Below are 19,832 nucleotides of genomic sequence, written 5' to 3'. Positions count from 1 at the left end.
AAAGAAGGGAAATTACAATGAATAGAGGAGCAATGATATGCTCTAGGTAGAAAACGTGGTCTTAAACTGTTTCATTTGGCTTCCACTTCTGAGTAGAATGTAGTACGTCACACACACAAAAGGAAAGTATTATGTCTACTGCAACCTGCATTCTTGATGCAAAACTGGAAAGAAAAAAGAACAAATCATGAAATCATTTGTAAAGACACTGGGGAACTATGGAAGTAACAAGGACCATATGAACTAAAATTCTAGAGAGCAAGAGCCTGTCTTAGCTGAACTAATGATTGCTGATCATTTTCTTTTCAGGGATATGTAATGCTTTTGGGCTTAGACTGAAGACTGGACTTGACCCAAGCAGAAGGAACGTGAAACCATCAGAGTTTTTGGTGGTCATGTACAACAGATTAGAAGTTAGAAGAAACCAAGTGCAAAGCCAGTTTTCCCCCAGGAACATTTGTGAAGGTCTAAGACAAGGAGGAAGGGGCTAGCTCAGAGAGGTTGAGTGAAATCTCTCATAGTATCATTATGTTTAATAGATAAAGTACTTCTATGGAGAAGGGGGCCTGAAACCAATATGCAACTGATTTTCCACACAAGGCCTCTACCAGATCTTGAACCTGCTTGGGGCAAGAGGTTACAGAGCTAGGCTCAAAAAATCTGAAGAACAGGTGCAGTGGCTCATGCCTATAATCCCAGCACTTTGGAAGACTGACATAGGAGGATTGCTTGAGATCAGGAGTTCGAAACCAGCCTGGGCAACATAGTGGGACCCCACCCTTATTTTTAAAAAATCTAAAGAACACAATTTATAGTGCTGTGAAAACAGACACCACAGACACCTACTAGGCTCTCAATCAAAAGTCTGTAAGAGTCACATTGGAGGATGTGGCTAGGGTCAAAATGGCAATCTTGTGCAGTACTGTGGCACTTAGGAAACAAAACCCAACTGAGAGAACCCACAGCAGACATACAACCGATCTCTCTCTTAAGACACTTGCCCTATTTTTTTTTTTTTTTTTTTTTTTGAGACAGAGTCTTGCTCTGTAACCCAGGCTAGAGTGCAGCAGTGTGATCTCGGCTCATTGCAACCTCTGCCTCCCAGTTTCAAGCGATTCTCCTGCCTCAGCCTCTCAAGTAGCTGGGATTACAGGTGCGTGCCACCATGCCCAGCTAAATTTTCTATTTTTAGTAGAGATGGGGTTTCACCATGTTGGCCCGGCTGGTCTTGAACTCCTGACCTCAAATGATCTGCCCGCCTTGGCCTCCCAAAGTGCTAGGATTACAGGTGTTAGCCACCGAGCCTGGCCCATTTGACCTATTTTGAACATGTGTGGGGAAGGAGGAATAATAACTAAGCCCAAAACTTTGGAGTGACAAAAGTTCAGTGTCCATAAAAGTCCTAACACAGTCATAATCCTGAGGGAGGCCAGGGCAGCTGGAATCTGTGACGTGACATGCTGGAGAGCAGCTGCTGTACAACAGAAGAGCTCCAGCGCTCTAAAGAGGGGTCCTTGAAACTCTGGTCAAGTATTGTTCTGCATGTGCATGAGGGGAAACTATCTGCAGCTGAGGAAAGAACCACCATAAAAGGCATGAAATGAAGCAAGGAAAGAATGACCCATAGCCAGGAGACAGATCAACAAATAGACACAGATCCAGAAATGAAAAGAATGATAGAATGAGCAGACACGATGTTCAAAAAGGCTAGTGTAAATTCATGCCGTATATTATAGAAGGTAGAGGAAAACAGGCGATAATGAGGAGAAACTGAAGATATAAAAGTGAGTCAACCCCAGCTACTTGGGAGACTGAGGCAAGAGGATCACTTGAGCCCAGTAAGCTCAAGGACCAGACTCGGCAAGACCCCGTCTGAAAAAAAAAGTGAATCACATGGGATTGGATTAACAGCAGGGATACACTGAAGAGGGAAACATCAGGAAACTTGAATACATGGCAGTAGAAATAACCAGAATGAAAGAAGACCTAAAACAAACAACCCAGAGCTTCATTTTTGGGCAATATCAAATGATCTAACAATGTGAAATTGGAATCTCCAAAAAGGGGAGGGAGACAGAAAAATATCTGAAGAAATAGCCAAAGAAGTCTCCAATTTTTATGAAAACTATAAGCCCATATGTCCAAGATGTTTAATGAATCCCAGACATAATAAACTTTAAAAAAAAAAAAACCCAACAAACCAAGGCACATCATAATCAAATTGCTAAAACCAGTCATAAAGGGAAAATCTGAAAGCAGACAAGAGGAAGGGAAAGGCACATCACATATAGAAGTATAAAGAAAAGAATGACAGCTGGGCACAGTGGCTCATGCCTGTAATTTCAGTGCTTTGGGAGGCTGAGGCAGGAGGATCACGTGAGCCCAGGGGTTTGAGATCAGCCTGGGCAACACGGTAAGACCTTGTCTCTACAAAAAGAAAAATTTTTTTTAATTAGCTGGGCATGGTGGTGCATGACGGTAGTCCCAGCTACTCGAGAGGCTGACGTGGAAAGACTGCTTGAGTCCAGAAGTTTGGGGCTTCAGTGAGTTATGATCATACCACTGCACTTTAACCTGGGCAACAGAGCAAGACCCTGTCTCAAAAAGAAACAAACAAACAAAAAAGTGCCAAGATAAAAGTGACAACAGACTTTTCATCAAAAATTATGCAAGCCACACAGAATGGAGACATTTACAAAGTACCAAAAGAAAAACATTAGCTGGCCAGGTGTGGTGGCTCATGTAATCCCAGCACTTTGGGAGGCCGCGGTGGGCAGATCACTTGAGGTCAGGAGTTCAAGACCAGCCTGGCCAACATGGAGAAACTCTATTAAAAATACAAAAATTAACTGGGTGTGGTAGTGGGTGCCTGTACTCCCAGCTACTCAGGAAGCTGAGATAGGAGAATCATTTGAACCCGGGAGGCAGAAGTTTCAGTGAGCCGAGATTGTGCCACTGAACTCCAGCCTGGGCAACAGGGTGAGACTCTGTCTCAAAAAAAAAAAAAAAAAAAAAAAAAAGAGAGAAAGAAACATTAGCAATCTAGGAAAAATATATTTAAAAATGAAGAGGGAAATAGACTTTGTCAGACAAATCAAAAGGTAAGAACAGACCTACACTACAGAAAACTCTAAAGGAAGTTCTTCAGGTTGGAAGAAAACCAAATCAGATGGGAATCTGGATCTACCTATACAAAGGATAAAAAGCACTAAAAATGGTAACTATGTGGGCAACTATAGAAAAGATCTTTTCTAATTTTTTATTCTCCTTAAGAGATAATTATGTAAAACAAATATACCAATATATAGAAGAATTTATAATGTATGTAGAAGTAAAATGTATAACAACAATAGCAAAAATGGGGAGTATACAAAATAAATGCATACTCTTTTAAGGTTTTGACACCACATGAAAATATTATCAGTTGAAAACAGGCCAGGTGCAGTGGCTCACACCTGTAATCTTAACACTTCGGGAGGCCAAGGCAGGCAGATCACCTGAAGTCAGGAGTTTGAGACCAGCCTGGCCAAAATAGTGAAACTCCATCTCTACTAATATACAAAAATTAGCTGGGCGTGGTGGTGTGCACTGTAATCCCAGCTACTCAGGAGGCTAAGGCAAGAGAATTGGTTGAACCTGGGAGGCAGAGATTGCAGTGAGCCAAGATCGCACCACTGCACTCTAGCCTGGGTGACAGAGTGAGACTCCGTCTCAAAAAAAAAAAAAAAAAAAGAAAGAAAATAGACTGTGATAGGTTAAAAATGTATACTGTAAAACCCCAGAGCAACCATTAAAAGGGAAAAGCAAAGTAAAAGGCCGGTAATGAACATAAAAAAAACCTTTTTTTTTTTTGAGATGGAGTCTCGCTCTGTTGCCCAGGCTGGAGTGCAGTGGTGTGATCTTAGCTCACTGCAACCTCCACCTCCCAGGTCTAGTGATTCTCTTGCCTCACCCTCCCAAGTAGGTGGGATTACAGATGCATGCCACCATGCCAAGCTAATTTTCACCATGTTAGCCAGGACGGTCTCCATCTCCTGACCTTGTCATCTGCCCACCTCGGCCTCCCAAAGTGCTGAGATTACAGGTGTGAGCCACTGTGCCTGGCCAATAAAAAATTATTAATCCAAAAGAAAGCAGGAAGAAGAAAAAAGGAACAAAGAACTGACAGGTCACCCTGGAAGGGTCAGAGGGTGCACCCTTCACCCCCACTGTGAGAAATCAATTTGTGAGGTGAGGCCCAGCATCTCTGCTCTGTGGTTGCTTTTCTTTGGAGGTCAGAAATTACGGTGGGAACTGCTACCATCAACTGGGATCCCTAAATGCAATGGGGATAAAGGAATCCCGGGGTGGCAGAGGCCAAGTAGCAGCACCATGCCAAATCAAGGTGGGCATGGTTACCGTAATAAATAGTGGGGCCAAAGCAGTAATCAGAATAGTCAGACTTGCAGAGACCTATGGCATTGGGTAGTCGATCATGGCGTCCCTAGAAAAGAAATAGATGGGCAGTCTACTAAACTCTCACTTGATCTATATAAGCAGAAGAATTCTAGGTCTGGTCAACAGAAGTATAACTTGAATCACTCGAAGAGAGTCATGGCCACTTAATCAATTCCCAGAAATGAGCTACTTTACAGATCCAGAATCTCCGTAATGAAAGGGAAGCTGTGTCCTCTTGAGGAGACTTTCCTGTTTATCTTTCTCCTACCCTTCCCCAAAGGGACCTATGGCTATTTGCCTTGCAGAAGGGGAAACAATGATTTTTTGGGGATTACCAGACAATGGCTTCTGAACTACCACTAATTCCAGGGAACCCAAACATCACTGTGGTCCAGTAGTCAGAGTAGGGGCTTATGAAGTCAAGTGATCAATGGAGTTTTAGCTCAGGTCTGTCTCAGTGGGCCTAGCAGGTCCCTGAGCCCATCCTGTGGTTATTTTCCCAGTTTCAGAATGTACAATTGGAACAGACATACTCAGCAATGAGTAATATCACTGTATTCTCTGACTTGTAGAGTAAGGGCTACTATGGTGGGAAAGGCCAAGTGAAAGCCACTAAAACTGCCACTACCTAGAAAACAGTAAACCAAAGCAACACCACAATCCTGGAGGGACTACAGAGATTAGTGTCACCATCAAGGACTGAAAGAGGTAGGGGTGGTGATTCCTACTTCATTCCCATTCAACTTGCCTACTCTGGACAGTGCAGAAAACAGATGGATCTTCTGGAATGACAGTGGATTACTATAAATTTAATCAGGTGGCAACTGCAATTGTAACTGGTGTTCCAGATGTCATTTTATTGCTTGAACAAATTAACATACATCCTTGGACCTGGTATGCAGTGACTGATCTGACAGAAGCTTTTTTTTCTTGGTTATCCGTTAGTAAAGACCACCAGAAGCAGTTTGCTTTCAGCAATATACCTTCAATGTCTTACCTTAGGGGTGGGTGTATTGTTTTCAACCATATATCATAATTTAGTCCACAAAGAGCCTGATTACCTTGTCCTTCCACAAGATATCATGCTGGTTCATTACACTGTGATATTATGCTGAATGGATCTGGTGAGCAGGAAGTATTAACTACTCTAGACATGCTGGGGGTAACACGTGTGTGTGACAGAAGGTGGGAAATAAATCCCTCCAAAATTCAGGGCCTCCCATGTTAGTGAAATTTCTGGGGATCCAGTGGTCTAGGGCATACAAAGACATCCCTTCTGTTGTAAAGGGTAAGTGTTGCACCTGGCCCCTCCTACCACAAAAAGACACGCAGAACACCTGGGCGCTGCTTCAGACTTTGGAGACAACATATTACTCATTTGGGTTGCTACTCCAGCCCATTTACTGAGTAACTAAAACAGCTGCTAGTTTAAGTGGGACCCAGAACAAGAGAAGCAGTTCTGCCATTTGGGCCATGTGATTCAAACCCAATGGTGCCTGAAGTGTCGGCAGCAGACAGAGATGCTGTCTGGAGTCTTTAATAGATCTCTATTAGGTGAATCACAACACAGACGCTTAGGATTTTAGAAAAAGCCCTACCATCCTCTGTGACTACTCTCCTTTTGGCAAACAGTGTTTGGCTTGTTAGTGGGACTTCGTAGAGACTCAAAGCTTAACCATGGGGCATCAAGTTACCAGGTGACCTGAGCTGCCGATCATGAAACAGATGTTGTCTAACCTACTAAGCCATAAAGTGGGGTGTACATGGTAGCACTCCATTATCAAATGGCAGTGGTATATGTAAGACTGGGCTTAAACAGACACTAAAGGCACAAGCTGCATGAGGAAGTAGCCAAAATACTCCACGGCCCTGTTCTTTGTCTCTCCCAGCCTGCACCTATGGCCTCATGGGGAGTTCTCTATGGCCAGTTGATTGGCAAAGAAAAACTCGGGCCTGGTTTGTAGATACTTCTGTGTGATATGCAGGTTCCACCTGGAAGTGCACAGCTGTAACACTACAGTCCCTTCTGGGACGCCCCTTAAGGACAGTGGTGAAGGGACAGCCTCCCAGTGGGCAATACTTCTGGCAGTGCACCTGGTTGTCCATTTTGTCTAGAAAGAAAAATGGCCTGAACTAAGGGTCTACTCTGATTCATAGGCTGTGGCCAACGGTTTGTCTGGATGGTCAGGAACTTGGGGGAACACAGATGAAAAACTGTTGGCAAGGTGTTATGGGCTGAATTGTTTCCCCCCTACCCCATTCATATGTTGAAGTCCTAACCTCCAGTATCTCAGAATATGACTATAATTGGGGATAGGGCCTTTAAAGAAGTGATTAAGTTAAAATGAGGCCATTAGGGTGTGCCCTAATCCAATCTGACTGGTGTCCTTATAAGAAGAAAAAATTTGGACACACAAAAGAGATGCCAGGGATATGCAGACAGAGTAAGAAAGCAGGGCCATCTGCAAGCCAAAGAGAGATGCCTCAGAAGAAACCAAACCTGCTAACACCTGATCTTAGACTTCCAGTTTCCAGAAATGCGAGAAAACATGTTAAGTTTCTGTTGTTTAAGCCACTCAGTCTGGTATTTGTTATGGCAGCCCTAGCAAACTAATATACAAGGACACCTGGGGAGTAGGTCAGTGGACAAACCTCTCTGAACAGACAAATAATGTGAAAACACTGTGTCCCATTAAATGCTCATCAAAGAGTGACCTCAGTCGAGGATTTCAATGACAAATTGGATGGGATGACTTGTTCTATGGATACCAGTCAGCATCTTTCCCCAGTCACTCTTGTCACTGCTTTATGAACAGCGGCCATGATGGCGAGTGTGGAGGTTATGCATGGGCTTAGGCAATGTGGACTTTCATTTACCAAGGCCCATCTGGCTACAGCCACTGTTGAGTGCCCAATCAGCCAGTAGCAGAAACCTACACTGAATCCCTCATATGGAGAGTCTCCAGGGTGATTAGGGAGCCACCTTGTGGCAGGTCGATTACTTTGCACTGCTTCTGTCATGGAAAGGGCAGTGCTTTGGTTCTTACTGGAACATTTACTGTGAGTATCAATTTGCCTTCCTGGCACGCAATGCTTTTGCCAAAACTACCATTTGTGGACTTACAGAGTGCCTTATCCACCATTATGGTATCCCACCAAGCACTGCTTCTTATCAAGGAACTAACTTCTTAGTAAGTGAAGTGCAGCAATGGGCCATGCTCACAAAACACTGATCTTACTGCATCATTGGGAAGCAGCTGGCTCGACAGAATGGTAGGATGGACTACTGAAGACTCCATCACAGTGCCAGCTAAGTGGCAGTATTTTGCAGAGTCAATGTCCTCCATGATGCGCAAATGTTTTAAGTCAGCTTCCAGCATAGGGTGCTATTTTTCCCACAGCCAGGATTCGTGAGTCCAGAAATCAAGGAGAGCAAACAGAAATTACCCTGTTCACTATTACCCCTAGTGATCTAATCTACCAGCAAAATTTCTGCTTCTTGTCCCTGCAACTTTGGGCTCTGCCTGTCTAGAAGGCTTGGTTCCAAAGGGAGGAATGCTTCCACCAGGAGACACAACAATGATTCTACTAAACTGGAAGTTAAAACTGCCATCTGGCCACTTTGGGCTCCTCATGCCTTGAAATCAACAGGCAGCAGAGGGCGGGTACTGTACTGGCTGGGGTGATTAATCCTGATTACCAAGGGGAAATTAGGTTGCTACTACACAACAGAGGTAAGGAAGAGTATGTCTCAAATGTGGCAGATCTCTTAGGGTGTCCCTTAGTACTAACATGACCTCTAATTAGTCAGTAGAAAATCACAACCCAATTCGCACAGGACTGCTAGTGGCCTAGAAGACATTTTAGGAATGAAGGTCACCCCACCAGGCAAAGAACTAGGACAAACTGAGGTACTTCCTGAGGGCAAAGGGAATATGAAAAGGGGAGTAAAAATATCACCCTTTCCACACCAGACCTGGTAGACAGTCAGTGCATTGCGGTGTCATCTGAGGGAGCTGCAGTCAAGGACTTGGGTCTCTGGGGCTGGCTAAGCTCTTACACAAATGTGCATTCCTAGCCTAGATGCCTTCTATTCCTAGGTCTTTTTATATGGGGACTTTGGCTGAGGCCTTCTTCAGGTGCCTCTGCTGAGACCTTGTCAAAGGAGGAAGGGGAAATCTTTTATTTATTTATTTTTGAGACAGAGTCTCACTCTGTCGCCCAGGCTGGAGTGCAGTGGCACAATCTCGGCTCACTGCAACCTCTGCCTCCCAGGTTCAAGTGATTCTCCTGCTTCAGTCTCCTGAGTAGCTGGGATTACAGGCATGTGCCACCACGCCTGGCTAATTTTCGTATTTTTAGTGGCGATGAGGTTTTGCCATGTTGGCCAGGCTGGTCTCGAACTTCTCACCTCAGGTGATCCGCCCGCCTCGACCTCCCAAAGTGCTGGTATTACAGGCATGAGCCACTGCACCCGGCAGGAAGGGGAAATCTTAAAGACACTTCTCCCAGTCTACTCCACTCTCCTCACCCAGGGTCCATAAAGCCTCAGGAACCTTTTGTTCAGGGCTTTTGCAACAGTGAGATGACACCCACTTGTATGCTAATCTACCAGATCCTCAACCAGTGTACCATTCCATGGGGAAAATGGTATAGGGAGGAGCTGGCACTTTCTTTGGTTTTAGCCTTTTGTGTAAACTATCATAGTAAGTGAATAAAGGCTCCGCTGTTACTTTCCTTTTGGGTTGTTTAATTATTTACTCTGACATTTGATAGCTCAGTTCTCTTTCCAGATCAGCTGAATACTAATCTGGAAATATGATAAATATTCATTTCTGAATACAGAAATGAATACTGTACTATTTATGAGGATTTCTTTCTTATTTTGTTATGAATGTATATAATTAACCAAATATTTGTGTTTTCTTCTCTAGCTCCTTATCATCTAATATAAGATGTATCCATAATAGTTAACTTTATATCATAGCATTTATGTTACAGAATATGAGAGAAGAGTGAATTTCACCCAAAGACTCGGCATCCTCTTCTAGGGAAAGGATTAGTGTATTTTTGGTTGTATAAAGGAGAATTGCATCATGTCAGGATTAAGTATGACTCTTGTCATTGCCTTTATTTGAAGACTAAGTATGGCTTCAGGAGATGTGTATGGGTATCAAACAGACAAGGCGTGGAGTATGATAGTCTTCAAATATGTCAACTTGGCTAGGCTACAGCCCAGTTATTCAATAAACATTAACCTAGATGTTATTGTGAAGGTATTTTATAAGTGATTAAAGTCCTATCAGCTGATAAACTATCAATATCAGGAATGAATGAGGAGACATCATTATAGAGTATAAAAACATTAAAATGACAAGTATTATGAACAACTTTTTTGCAATAAATTTGGCAAATTGTTAATAGATGAAATGAACAAATTATTTGAAAGACACAAACTACTACCATAGCTTACTCTAGAATGGAGAACCTGAATAGCCCTATATCTATTAATTGAATTCACAAGTAAAAACTTTCCCAACAAAGAAAACTAGGAGCCCAGGAATTACTGGTTAATTCTACCAAGTATTTAAGAAATAATACCAACTCTACATAAAATCTTTCAGAAAATATGGAGGCCAGGCACAGTGGCTCACACCTGTAATCTCAGCACTTCCGGAGGCTAAGGCAGGCGGATCATGAGGTCAGGAGATTGAGTCCATCCTGGCCAACATGGTGAAACACCATTTCTACTAAAAATACAAAAATTAGCCTGCGATCTCGCCACTGCACCACTCCAGCCTGGCGACAGGGCGAGACTCCGTCTCAAAAAAAAAAAAAAAAAAAAAAGAGAGGAGAGAATACTTCTCAATTCATTTTATGAAGCCAGCATTACCCTGATACCAACACCAGGCAAAAATATCATAAGAAAATTATCCCTGAGACTTTATCCCTCATGACCAAACATAAAAATCCTTTATAATATATGACAACAAAATGGAGTTTATTCGAAGAAACAAGGCTGGTTCAATATTCAAAAATCAATGTGACTGACATTATTAATAGACTAAAAAAGAAAAAAAAACCCACAATTATCTCAGTAGATGGAGAAAAGGCATGACAAAATTCAATACTCATTCTCAGCAAACCTGATAAAGAGTACATATGAAAAACCTACAACTAACACCATACTTAATACTGAATGCTTTCCTCCTAAGACTGGGAACAGGTTGACAATATTTGTTCTCATGACTTCTATCCAATATTGTACAAAGGTCTTAGACATTGTGGTAAGTCAAGAAAAAGAAATAAATGGCATCTATATTGGAAAGAAAGAAGCCAAACTATCTTTACTTAAAGACAACATAATTAACTATGTAGAAAATCCTCAGGAATCTATTAAAAAAAAAAAAAAGGCTACTAGAACTAGTAAATGAATTTGGCTAAACCACAATATACAAGGTCCATGTCCAAAAATCTTTGTATTTCTATATTCTAGTGAGAAATTAAAGTTAAAAAAGTAAAACAGCCTAAAAGTATGAAATTCCTAGGCATAAATTTAACAAAATGTGTTCAAGATCTATTCATTCAAAAGTACCAAACACTACTGAGAGAAATTTAAAGAACCTAAATAAACAGAGAACTTTACCATGTTCAAGGATGAAATGACTCAATATTTTCAAGCTGTCAATTCTCCCCAAATTTATATACTGATTCAATGCAATTCCAATAAAACTTGAAATGAATCACAGACCAAAATGTAAGAGCTAAAACTAGAAAATTTCTAGAAGAAAGTATACAGGAACATCTTAGTGATCTTGAGTTAGAAAAAAACTTTTTAGATCCCACACTAATAGCATGATCCATAAATACTTCAAATGGATCACAGACCAAAATGTAAGAGTTAAAACTAGAAAATTTCTAGAAGAAAGTATACAGGAAAATCTTAGTGATCTTGAATTAGAAAAATGTTTTTTAGATACCACACTAATAGCATGATCCATAAAAGAGAAACTTGATAAACCAGACTTCATTACAATTAAGAATTTCTGCTCTTATATAGTGAAAAGATAAGCCACAGACTATGAGGAAATATTTGCAAATCATATATTTGATAAAGGACTTGTATCCTAATATATAAAGAACTCTGAAAACTCAGTAATAGGAAAAACAACTCAGTCCAACAAAATGGGCAAAAAATTTGAACAGATGCCTCTTTATAAGATATACAGATATTCAATATATTTGGTAATTAGGGTAATATAAAAACCACAAGGAAATATGACTACATTCCAGCTGGGTATGGTGGCACACACCTATAATCTCAGCACTTTGGGAGGCTGAGGCAGGTGGATAACTTGAGGTCAGGAGTTTGAGACCAGCCCTGACAACATGGTAAAACCCAATCTCTACTAAAAACACAAAAATTAGTTGGACATGGTGGTAGGTGCCTATAGTCCCAGCTACTTGGGACGCTGAGGGAGGAGAATTGCTTGAACATCGGAGGCGGAGGTTGCAGTGAGCCAAAATTGTTCCACTGCACTCCAGCCTGGGCAACAGAGTGAGACTGTGTCTCAAAAAAAAAGAAAGAAAAAAGAACTGTTACTACATTCCTGTTAGAATGTCTAAAATTAAAAAGATTGACCATGCAAAGTGGCTGGTACCTAGAACTCTCATACACTGCTGGTGGGAATGCAAAAGAGTATAACCACTTTGGGAAAACAGTCTGACAGGAAAGCAAACACATACCTAGCACATGCTAGTGGCACATGCCTCATAATCCCAGCTTCTTGGGAGGCTGAGGCAGGAAGATTGCTTGAGCCCAGGAGTCTGGGGCCAGCCTCGGTGACATAGCAAGACTCAAAGACTCATCTCTAAAATTTTTTTTTTTTTTCTTCCCAGAGATAAGGTTTCCCTCTGTCACCCAGGCTGGAGTGCGGTGGCCTGATCATAGCTCAATGTGACCTCAAACTCCTGGGTTCAAGCAATCCTCCTGCCTCAGCCTCCCTAGTAGCCAGGACTACAGGCATGTGCCACCACACCCAACTAATTAAAACTTTATATTTTGTTGAGACAGAGTCTTGTCATGCTGCTCAGGCTAAACTTTTTTTTTCAAAAGCTAATATATATCTGTTATATGGACTAGTCAATCCACTCTTTAGTATTTACCCAACAGAAATGAAACATTTGTCCACATAAAGACTTTTTGTTTTTTGAGACAGTCTCGCTCTGTCACCCAGGCTGGAGTGCAGTGGTGCAATCTTGGCTCACTGCAACCTCCACCTCCTGGGTTCAAGCGATTCTCCTACCTTAGCCTCCCAAGTAGCTGGGACCACAAGTGCACTCCACTACACACAGCTAATTTTTGTATTTTAAGTAGAGACGGGGTTTCACCATGTTGGTCCGGCTCGTGTTGAATTCCTGACCTCAGGCGATCAGCCTGCCTCAGCCTCCCAAAGTGCTGGGATTAGAGGCTTGAGCTACCATGCCCAGTCACGCCCACATGAAGACTTAAAGATGAATGTTTACAGCAGTTTTATTCAGAATAGCCCTAAATTAGAAACAACTCAAATGCTCATCATTTGGTGAATGGATAAACAAACTATGGTACATTTCTACAATGGAGTAACACTCAGCAATAAGAAGGAACAAACTGCTGATATATGCAACAGTATGGATGCATCTCAAAAGCATTATGCTAAGTGAACGAAGAGTAAAACAAGCTACATACCAGAAATGTTTAAAAAAATTTTTTTTAAAGATGGCATCTCACTCTGTTGCTCAGGCTGGAGTACAGTGGTGCAATCATAGCTCACTACAGCCTTGAACTTCTGGGCTCAAACAATATTCCTGCCTCAGCCTCCTGACTAGCTGGGACTACAGGTGTACACTATGATACCCAGCTAATTAAAAAAAAATTCTTTATTAAGAGATGGGATCTTGCTCTGTTGTCCAGGCTGATCTTGAATTCCTGGCCTCAAGCAATTCTCCCACCTCAGCCTCCCAAAGTGCTATGATTACAGGAGTGAGCCACCATGCACGGCTATTTTTGGATTGTGGCAGTGTTTACATAGCTATATACATTTTCAAAACTCAAATTATACATTAAAAATTGGTCAATTTCACCAGACACAGTGGCTCACACCTGTCATCTCGGCACTTTGGGTGGCTGAGGCACGAGAATTGCTTGAGCCCAGGAGTTTGAGACTAGCCTGGACAACAGAGTGAGATCTTGTTTCTACAAAAAATAAAAAATTAGCTAGTGTGGCAGCATATGCCTGTGGTCTCAGCTACTCGGGGGGCAGAAGTGGGAAGATCATTTGAGCCCAAAAAGTTGAGGTTGCAATAAGCTATATTCACACCACTATACTCCAGTCTGAGCAACAGAGTGAGACCCCAACATGCACACACACACACACACACACACACACAACATTAACACATTTACTATTATGTAAATAATATCTCAATAATGCTGATTTTCAAGAAATATAAGGGTGATGAATATACAAATCAGAATAGTGGCTTCTTTGGATAAAGGGAGGCAAAGAAACTGAATGGGAGGAAGTAGCCCATCAGTAGATGTCAATTATTGTTAATATTCTCAGGTTGGTTGTTTCATTTATTATCTTACTAAAACAGACACAAGAAACTGAAGGAAGGTTAGGCATGGATAATGATACAGGTAATTTAAGAATCAAAAATAATGACTTGACTGAATTCTGTACTCCTAATGTTCTAATTATAAACCAAAATAAAAATCAGGGTGATGTTGAAAATGATTTAGTATTAGCTATTTTAGAAAACTTCCTTCCTTAGAATACTGACCCATTTCTTAAGAGTTTGAGCTTCACTCTGTGCTTCCTGTGATATTCAAGAGGTTAACCATTTTTTCTTTTGAGATGGGAGCCTGGCTCTGTTGCCCAGACTGGAGCGCAATGGCACAATCTTGGCTCGCTGCAACCTCAGCCCCACCAGGTTCAAGCGATCCTCCTGCCTCATCCTCCCAAGTAGCTGGGACTACAGGTTTGTGCCACCACAGCTGGCTAATCATTTTTAGTGGAGACAGGGTTTCACCATGTTGGCAAGGCTGGTCTCAAACTCCTGACCTCAAATGGTCTTCCTGCCTCAGCCTCCCAAAGTGCTGGGATTACAGGCGTGAGCCACCATGCCTGGCATAAGAGGTTAATACTTTAAAAAAATAAGTAACTTTATAAGGCCCAACTCTGAGATGTGCTAACACTTACCCAGGGGTTCCACTAATTGGTCAACCAATCCCATTTTCTTTGCCCTGTCTGCACGAATGTTTCTACCAGTCAGCATCATGTCCAAGGCAGCAGGCACACCCACCTAACAGGCAAGCAAGGATGAGAGTATAGGGGGAAAGAAATCAGGGTGATAATTATATAGTTTACAATTCATCAAATGAACAAATATTAAAATGAAAAAAGTCAAACCATATGTTTATGCTATTTGTCAATAGCATAGATAAGTTATATTTAATATACTGATATACATTTGGGTAACTTTGGGGATTAGATACCTCTAGCTGAAGCAAAAATATCTTTATCTCTTAATTCAATATATAGGATTCTTATAAGGTAAAGAATTTCATGTTTCCTAAAATTGTACATTTCTGTTATTCTGAGGGTTTTTTTTCCTATCATTTATAAAATATTTAAAATTCTGGCCGGGCACGGTGGCTTACACCTGTAATCCCAGCACTTTGGGAGGCCAAGGCAGGTGGATCACCTGAGGTCAGGAGTTCAAGACCAGCCTGGCCTGACATGGTGAAACCCTATCTTTACTAAAAATACAAAAAATTAGCTGGGCGTGGTGGGGCACACCTATCATTCCAGCTACTCGGGAGGCTGAGGCACAAGAATTGCTTGCATCCAGGACGCGGAGGTTGCAGTGAGCCAAGATCACGCCACTGCACTCCAGCCTGAGCAACAGAGTGACTCTGTTCCAAAAATAAAATAAAATAAAATAAAATATAAAATAAAATAAAATAAGATAAAATAAATCATATTGAAAACAGCAAAGACTCTGAGAAACCTGATCGTTTTGACAAAGTCTTTAAAAAGAATTTTAAGCTTAACAAAAATAGAACTCAGCTAGGGCTGCTTATATGATATTAGAAGAATGGCTTCTAGTAACATTCAAATACCAGCTATAGTTCAAGAAAAAAAAGGAGAAAGAAACTCAACAAATATTTTTGATACACATATATGCATATTCATTCTTTCAATAAATCCTTTTGACATTCCTATGAAGGAAAGCACATTATTATTATTAGAAAATTACCACCATAAACCTTGTTTTCTTTTGTGCTCAACTGAGATCAACTTCCCTGCAAAAAGTATGTCTGTTGAGCCTTGTTTTCACTGAGGAATCTAGAGTGCCAGAAGCTACGAGGTTCAGTGGGCCCTTGAGTTGACATTAAGACTGCTCTGTAGCATCCAGGTCTGACTGTCCTTCCCTTCTCCTTGGAATTCAAAACCTGCTGAGCTTCTTTGGTTCCACAGGACACAGCAATAAGAACATCCAAATCAGATAATGAAGGAAAAGGTCTGTCTCTTATATTTATTATGAAATATTAATATGACTCATGGTTTTGAAAAACTGTTAAGACGGTACTATATGGAAAATGAACCAATTAAACCGTAAGCTCCAGAAAAGCAAGACATGCATCTTAGTTATCTTTATCCTTCCTCAGAGACTAACAAAGGACCTTGATCAATAATTCTGTGGAATTAAGCCAGGTGTGGTGGCTCACATCTGTAATCCCAGCACTTTGGGAGGCCAAGGCGGGAGGATTACCTGAGGTCGCGAGTTCAAGACCAGCCTGGCCAACATGGTGAAACCCCGTCTCTACTAAAAAATTAGCTGGGTGCAGTGGCGCGTGCCTGTAATTCCAGCTATTCGGGAGGCTGAGGCAGAAGAATTGCTTGAACCCGCGAGGAGAAGGTTGCAGCGAGCTGAGATCGCGCCACTGCACTCTAGCCTGAGCTACAGAGCGAGACTTTGTCTCAAAAAAAAAGAAAAAAAAAGAAAAAAGAAAAAAAAATTCTCTGGGATTGAAAAAATAAGACCAGGAATAAAAGTCTGTCATTGATCCTGTACACTCATATTTTATTTGGTTTTTTAATTCTACAATGAATGCCCATATTATTCATTTTATATACGAAAACAGATCTAAAGAGGGCATATAGGTTCACAAAGGGGATGTTAGACTCACCATTTTGGGCAGCCTTTGTGTGCCTCCTGCTCCTGGTAAGGCCCCCAGCAAGACTTCAGGGACACCTAATACTGTTTTTCTGTCTTTTGTTGCTATTCTGTATTGGCATGAAATGGCAAGCTTTGAACAAATGAAAGAAAATTAGAATGTTAGAAAATGTGACTTAGTAGCAACTTGAGATCGATAAGGGTCTAAAGATTACTTATAAAGCAGGAATGTGCTCACAGAAAAAACTGAAATTCCTTAGGCTGGCATTTAATAATTTCTAGAATTTACCTTTTTAGCCTTTTTTTCACACTTTTCCTCTAATTTACTAACCTCTTTTTGGGCCGTAGAGCTCCTGAAAAATCTACTGAAAGCTAGAGAAGCTCTCAAGAGAAAAATGCACACACAATTTTATATGGAGCCCAGGTTAAAAAGCCCCGGACTCTCCAATCAAGCACATCTACTTATGGTGTCCTAGTTGGCTTTGCTTTTGCCTTTGCTCACACCATACCATGTGTGGAATTGTTTTGCCCTCCATATTCTGGTTAATCAAATTCTGCTTATAGTTTAGGGCCAGGCACAGGTTTTCTTAATTAATATAGTCATGTGTCACATAATGAGGGGGATATGTTCTGAGAAACCTGCCATTAGGCAATTTTGTTGTTGTGTGAACATCGTAGAGTGTACTTACACAAACCCAAATGGCAGAGCCTGCTACACATCTAGGCTATATGGGATAGCCTGTTGCTCCTAGTCCAGTGGTACCCAACCTTTTTGACATCAGGGACTGGTTTCTCGGAAGATAATTTTTTCCAAGAACTGGGGGTGGGGTGGGAGGGAGAGGTTTCAGGATGAAACTGTTCCACTTCAAATCATCTGGCATTAGAGGCCAATGGAGTGTGCAACCTGGATCCCTCTCATGTGCAGTTCACAACAGGGTTCCTGCTCTTATGAGAATCTAATGCTACTGCTGATATGACAGGAGGTGGAACTCAGGTAGTAATGTTCACTCGCCCACTGCTCACCTCCTGCTGTGGGGCCCAGTTCCTAACGGGCTATGTCCTGGGGATTGGGGACCCCTGTCCTAAGGGGCTACAAACCTGGACAGCATGTGACTGTACTGAATACTGTAGGCAACTGTGGCACAGTGATAAGCATTTCTATAAAGAAATGCTTATCAGAAAAGGTATAGAAAAACGCAGTGTTACAGTCTTATAGAACCACTGTTGTATATGCAATTGGTCATTGAAATGTTATGTCGTAAATGACTGCATATGTGAAAGTGTCTGGCACAGAGTTCAGCATGTGAAAAGTGCTCAATCAATGTTTTCTTTTCCCCTTCTTTTTTTTCCTACATGTTTGGGTCTAGTAAGCATCTCTTCTCTCAAGTCTTCTATTATTTACCAAATTTACTACTGACAAAGCACTTATATTATGCTTTGTGTGTCTCAACCAGACTTAAGTAGCTTAAGAGCATAGATCACACTTCTGAATCTTTGCCCTGCAAACTTGAACCAGATTTTTAGAATTCAAAAGGACATTAGAGATGCAGTTCAAATGAAAACATCACACCTTCGTTTACCTGCTCTGTGCCACTTGCTCTGTGTCATGTGGATTAAGGATTAAAACCTATCCAGAAGTTTGATAACTAAAAACAAAGCTAGCCAAGCATGGTGGCTCACACCTATAATCCCAGCACTTTGGGAGGCCGAGGCAGGTGGATCACCTGAGGTCAGGAGTTTGAGACCAGCCTGGCCAACATGGTGAAACTCCATCTCTACTAAAAATACAAAAATTAGCTGGCCATGGTGATGCACACCTGTAATCCCAGCTACTGGGGAGGCTGAGGCAGGAGAATTGTTTGAAGCCGAGAGGCAGAGGTTGCAGTGAGCTAAGATGGTGTCATTGCACTCCAGCCTGGGAGACAAGAGCAAAATTCCATCTCAAAACAAAAAACAAAGCTGATTCTCCTCCAGAAACTTTTTCCAGGCAAAGCAGTAGCCTAAGAGTTTATAGCTGATGAATGCCACCAATGAGTTGGACAGTGTCTCAATAACTCTAGAATATCTATACCTCAAGTCCTCCTCCCAGGCAGGATCCATTGATGGCAGCCACAACAGGCTTTGGGGACTTTTCAAGTTTCTCTAATATTCTCTGTGCTTCTTGTGAGAGCTGTGTTACTTCTTGAAGGGTCTTGCAAGCAGATAACATGCTGCATTATCCACAAAAGTAGAGAACAGAAAAAAAGATAAAACTATAACTTATTTGGTTCAATACTTATTCACTATACACTTATCCTATAATGCATCAATATTTGGTAATGAATCTTCAAATACTCAGAAGGTTAAGAATGATTTTGCAGGGCCGGGCACGGTAGCTCACGCCTGTAATCCCAGCACTTTGGGAGGCCGAGGTGGGCGGATTACGAGGTCAGGAGATTGAGACCATCCTGGCTAACATGGTGAAACCCTGCCTCTAATAAAAATCCAAAAAAAAAAAAAAAAAAATTAGCCGGGCGTGGTAGTGGGCGCCGGTAGTCCCAGCTACTCGGGAGGCTGAGGCAGGAGAATGGCGTGAACCCGGGAGGCGGAGGTTGCAGTGAGCTGAGATCATGCCACTGCACTCCAGCCTGGGTAATAGAGCGAGACTCCATCTCAAAAAAAAAAAAAAAAAAAGAATGATTTTGCTTCAAACAGCACAACAGCAGCAACATCATCTCTCTATAGAGTGTTAAATTTCTAGATCCATGAGACCATCCTGGCTAACACTGTGAAACCCCGTCTCTACTAAAAACACAAAAAATTAGCCAGGCGTAGTGGCGGGTGCCTGTAGTCCCAGCTACTTGGGAGGCTGAGGCAGGAGAATGCGGTAAATCCAGGAGGCGGAGCTTGCAGTGAGCCGAGATCACACCACAGCACTCCAGCCTGGGCGACAGAGCAAGACTCCGTCTCAAAAAAAAATTTCTGGATCCAGAAAACATGAATGTGTTGTATAATTTGTTTTTACTTCTGTAATAAATCACTAAATGACAAAGCTTGGTACAAGGGAAAATCATCTTTGGTAAATTACTTCACTATCAGATTAAACATTTTACTATCAGGTAGTTAAACAGCAATAAAAATGACAGCAAAAGAAAAGCTTCCAAGTTGTTTAGAGAAATCTGAAACATTTT

General features: G+C 41.6%; 2 protein-coding genes across 2 annotated transcripts in view; one reads left to right on the top strand and one right to left on the bottom strand.

Annotated features, from left to right (window-relative positions):
* DRC1 (dynein regulatory complex subunit 1) overlaps positions 1-19,832 on the top strand; it is a 265,623-nt gene that overhangs the window by 25,610 nt on the left and 220,181 nt on the right. The gene's annotated exons all lie outside the window — the stretch shown is intronic.
* The window catches only part of HADHA (hydroxyacyl-CoA dehydrogenase trifunctional multienzyme complex subunit alpha), a 56,917-nt gene that overhangs the window by 25,179 nt on the left and 11,906 nt on the right, over positions 1-19,832 (bottom strand). The window contains exons 5-7 of the mRNA XM_050753626.1: positions 18,734-18,872; positions 16,676-16,795; positions 14,682-14,784 (exon numbers count right to left, since the gene is read on the bottom strand). Coding sequence (XP_050609583.1) covers positions 14,682-14,784; positions 16,676-16,795; positions 18,734-18,872 — 362 coding nt within the window. The remainder of the gene's footprint in view (positions 1-14,681; positions 14,785-16,675; positions 16,796-18,733; positions 18,873-19,832) is intronic.

Source organism: Macaca thibetana, chromosome 13, assembly GCF_024542745.1.
Source record: "Macaca thibetana thibetana isolate TM-01 chromosome 13, ASM2454274v1, whole genome shotgun sequence".
In the NCBI taxonomy this organism is placed as follows: domain Eukaryota; kingdom Metazoa; phylum Chordata; class Mammalia; order Primates; family Cercopithecidae; genus Macaca; species Macaca thibetana.
Note: the sequence above shows the minus strand (reverse complement) of the source record. Positions and strands in the feature narration are given on the sequence as shown.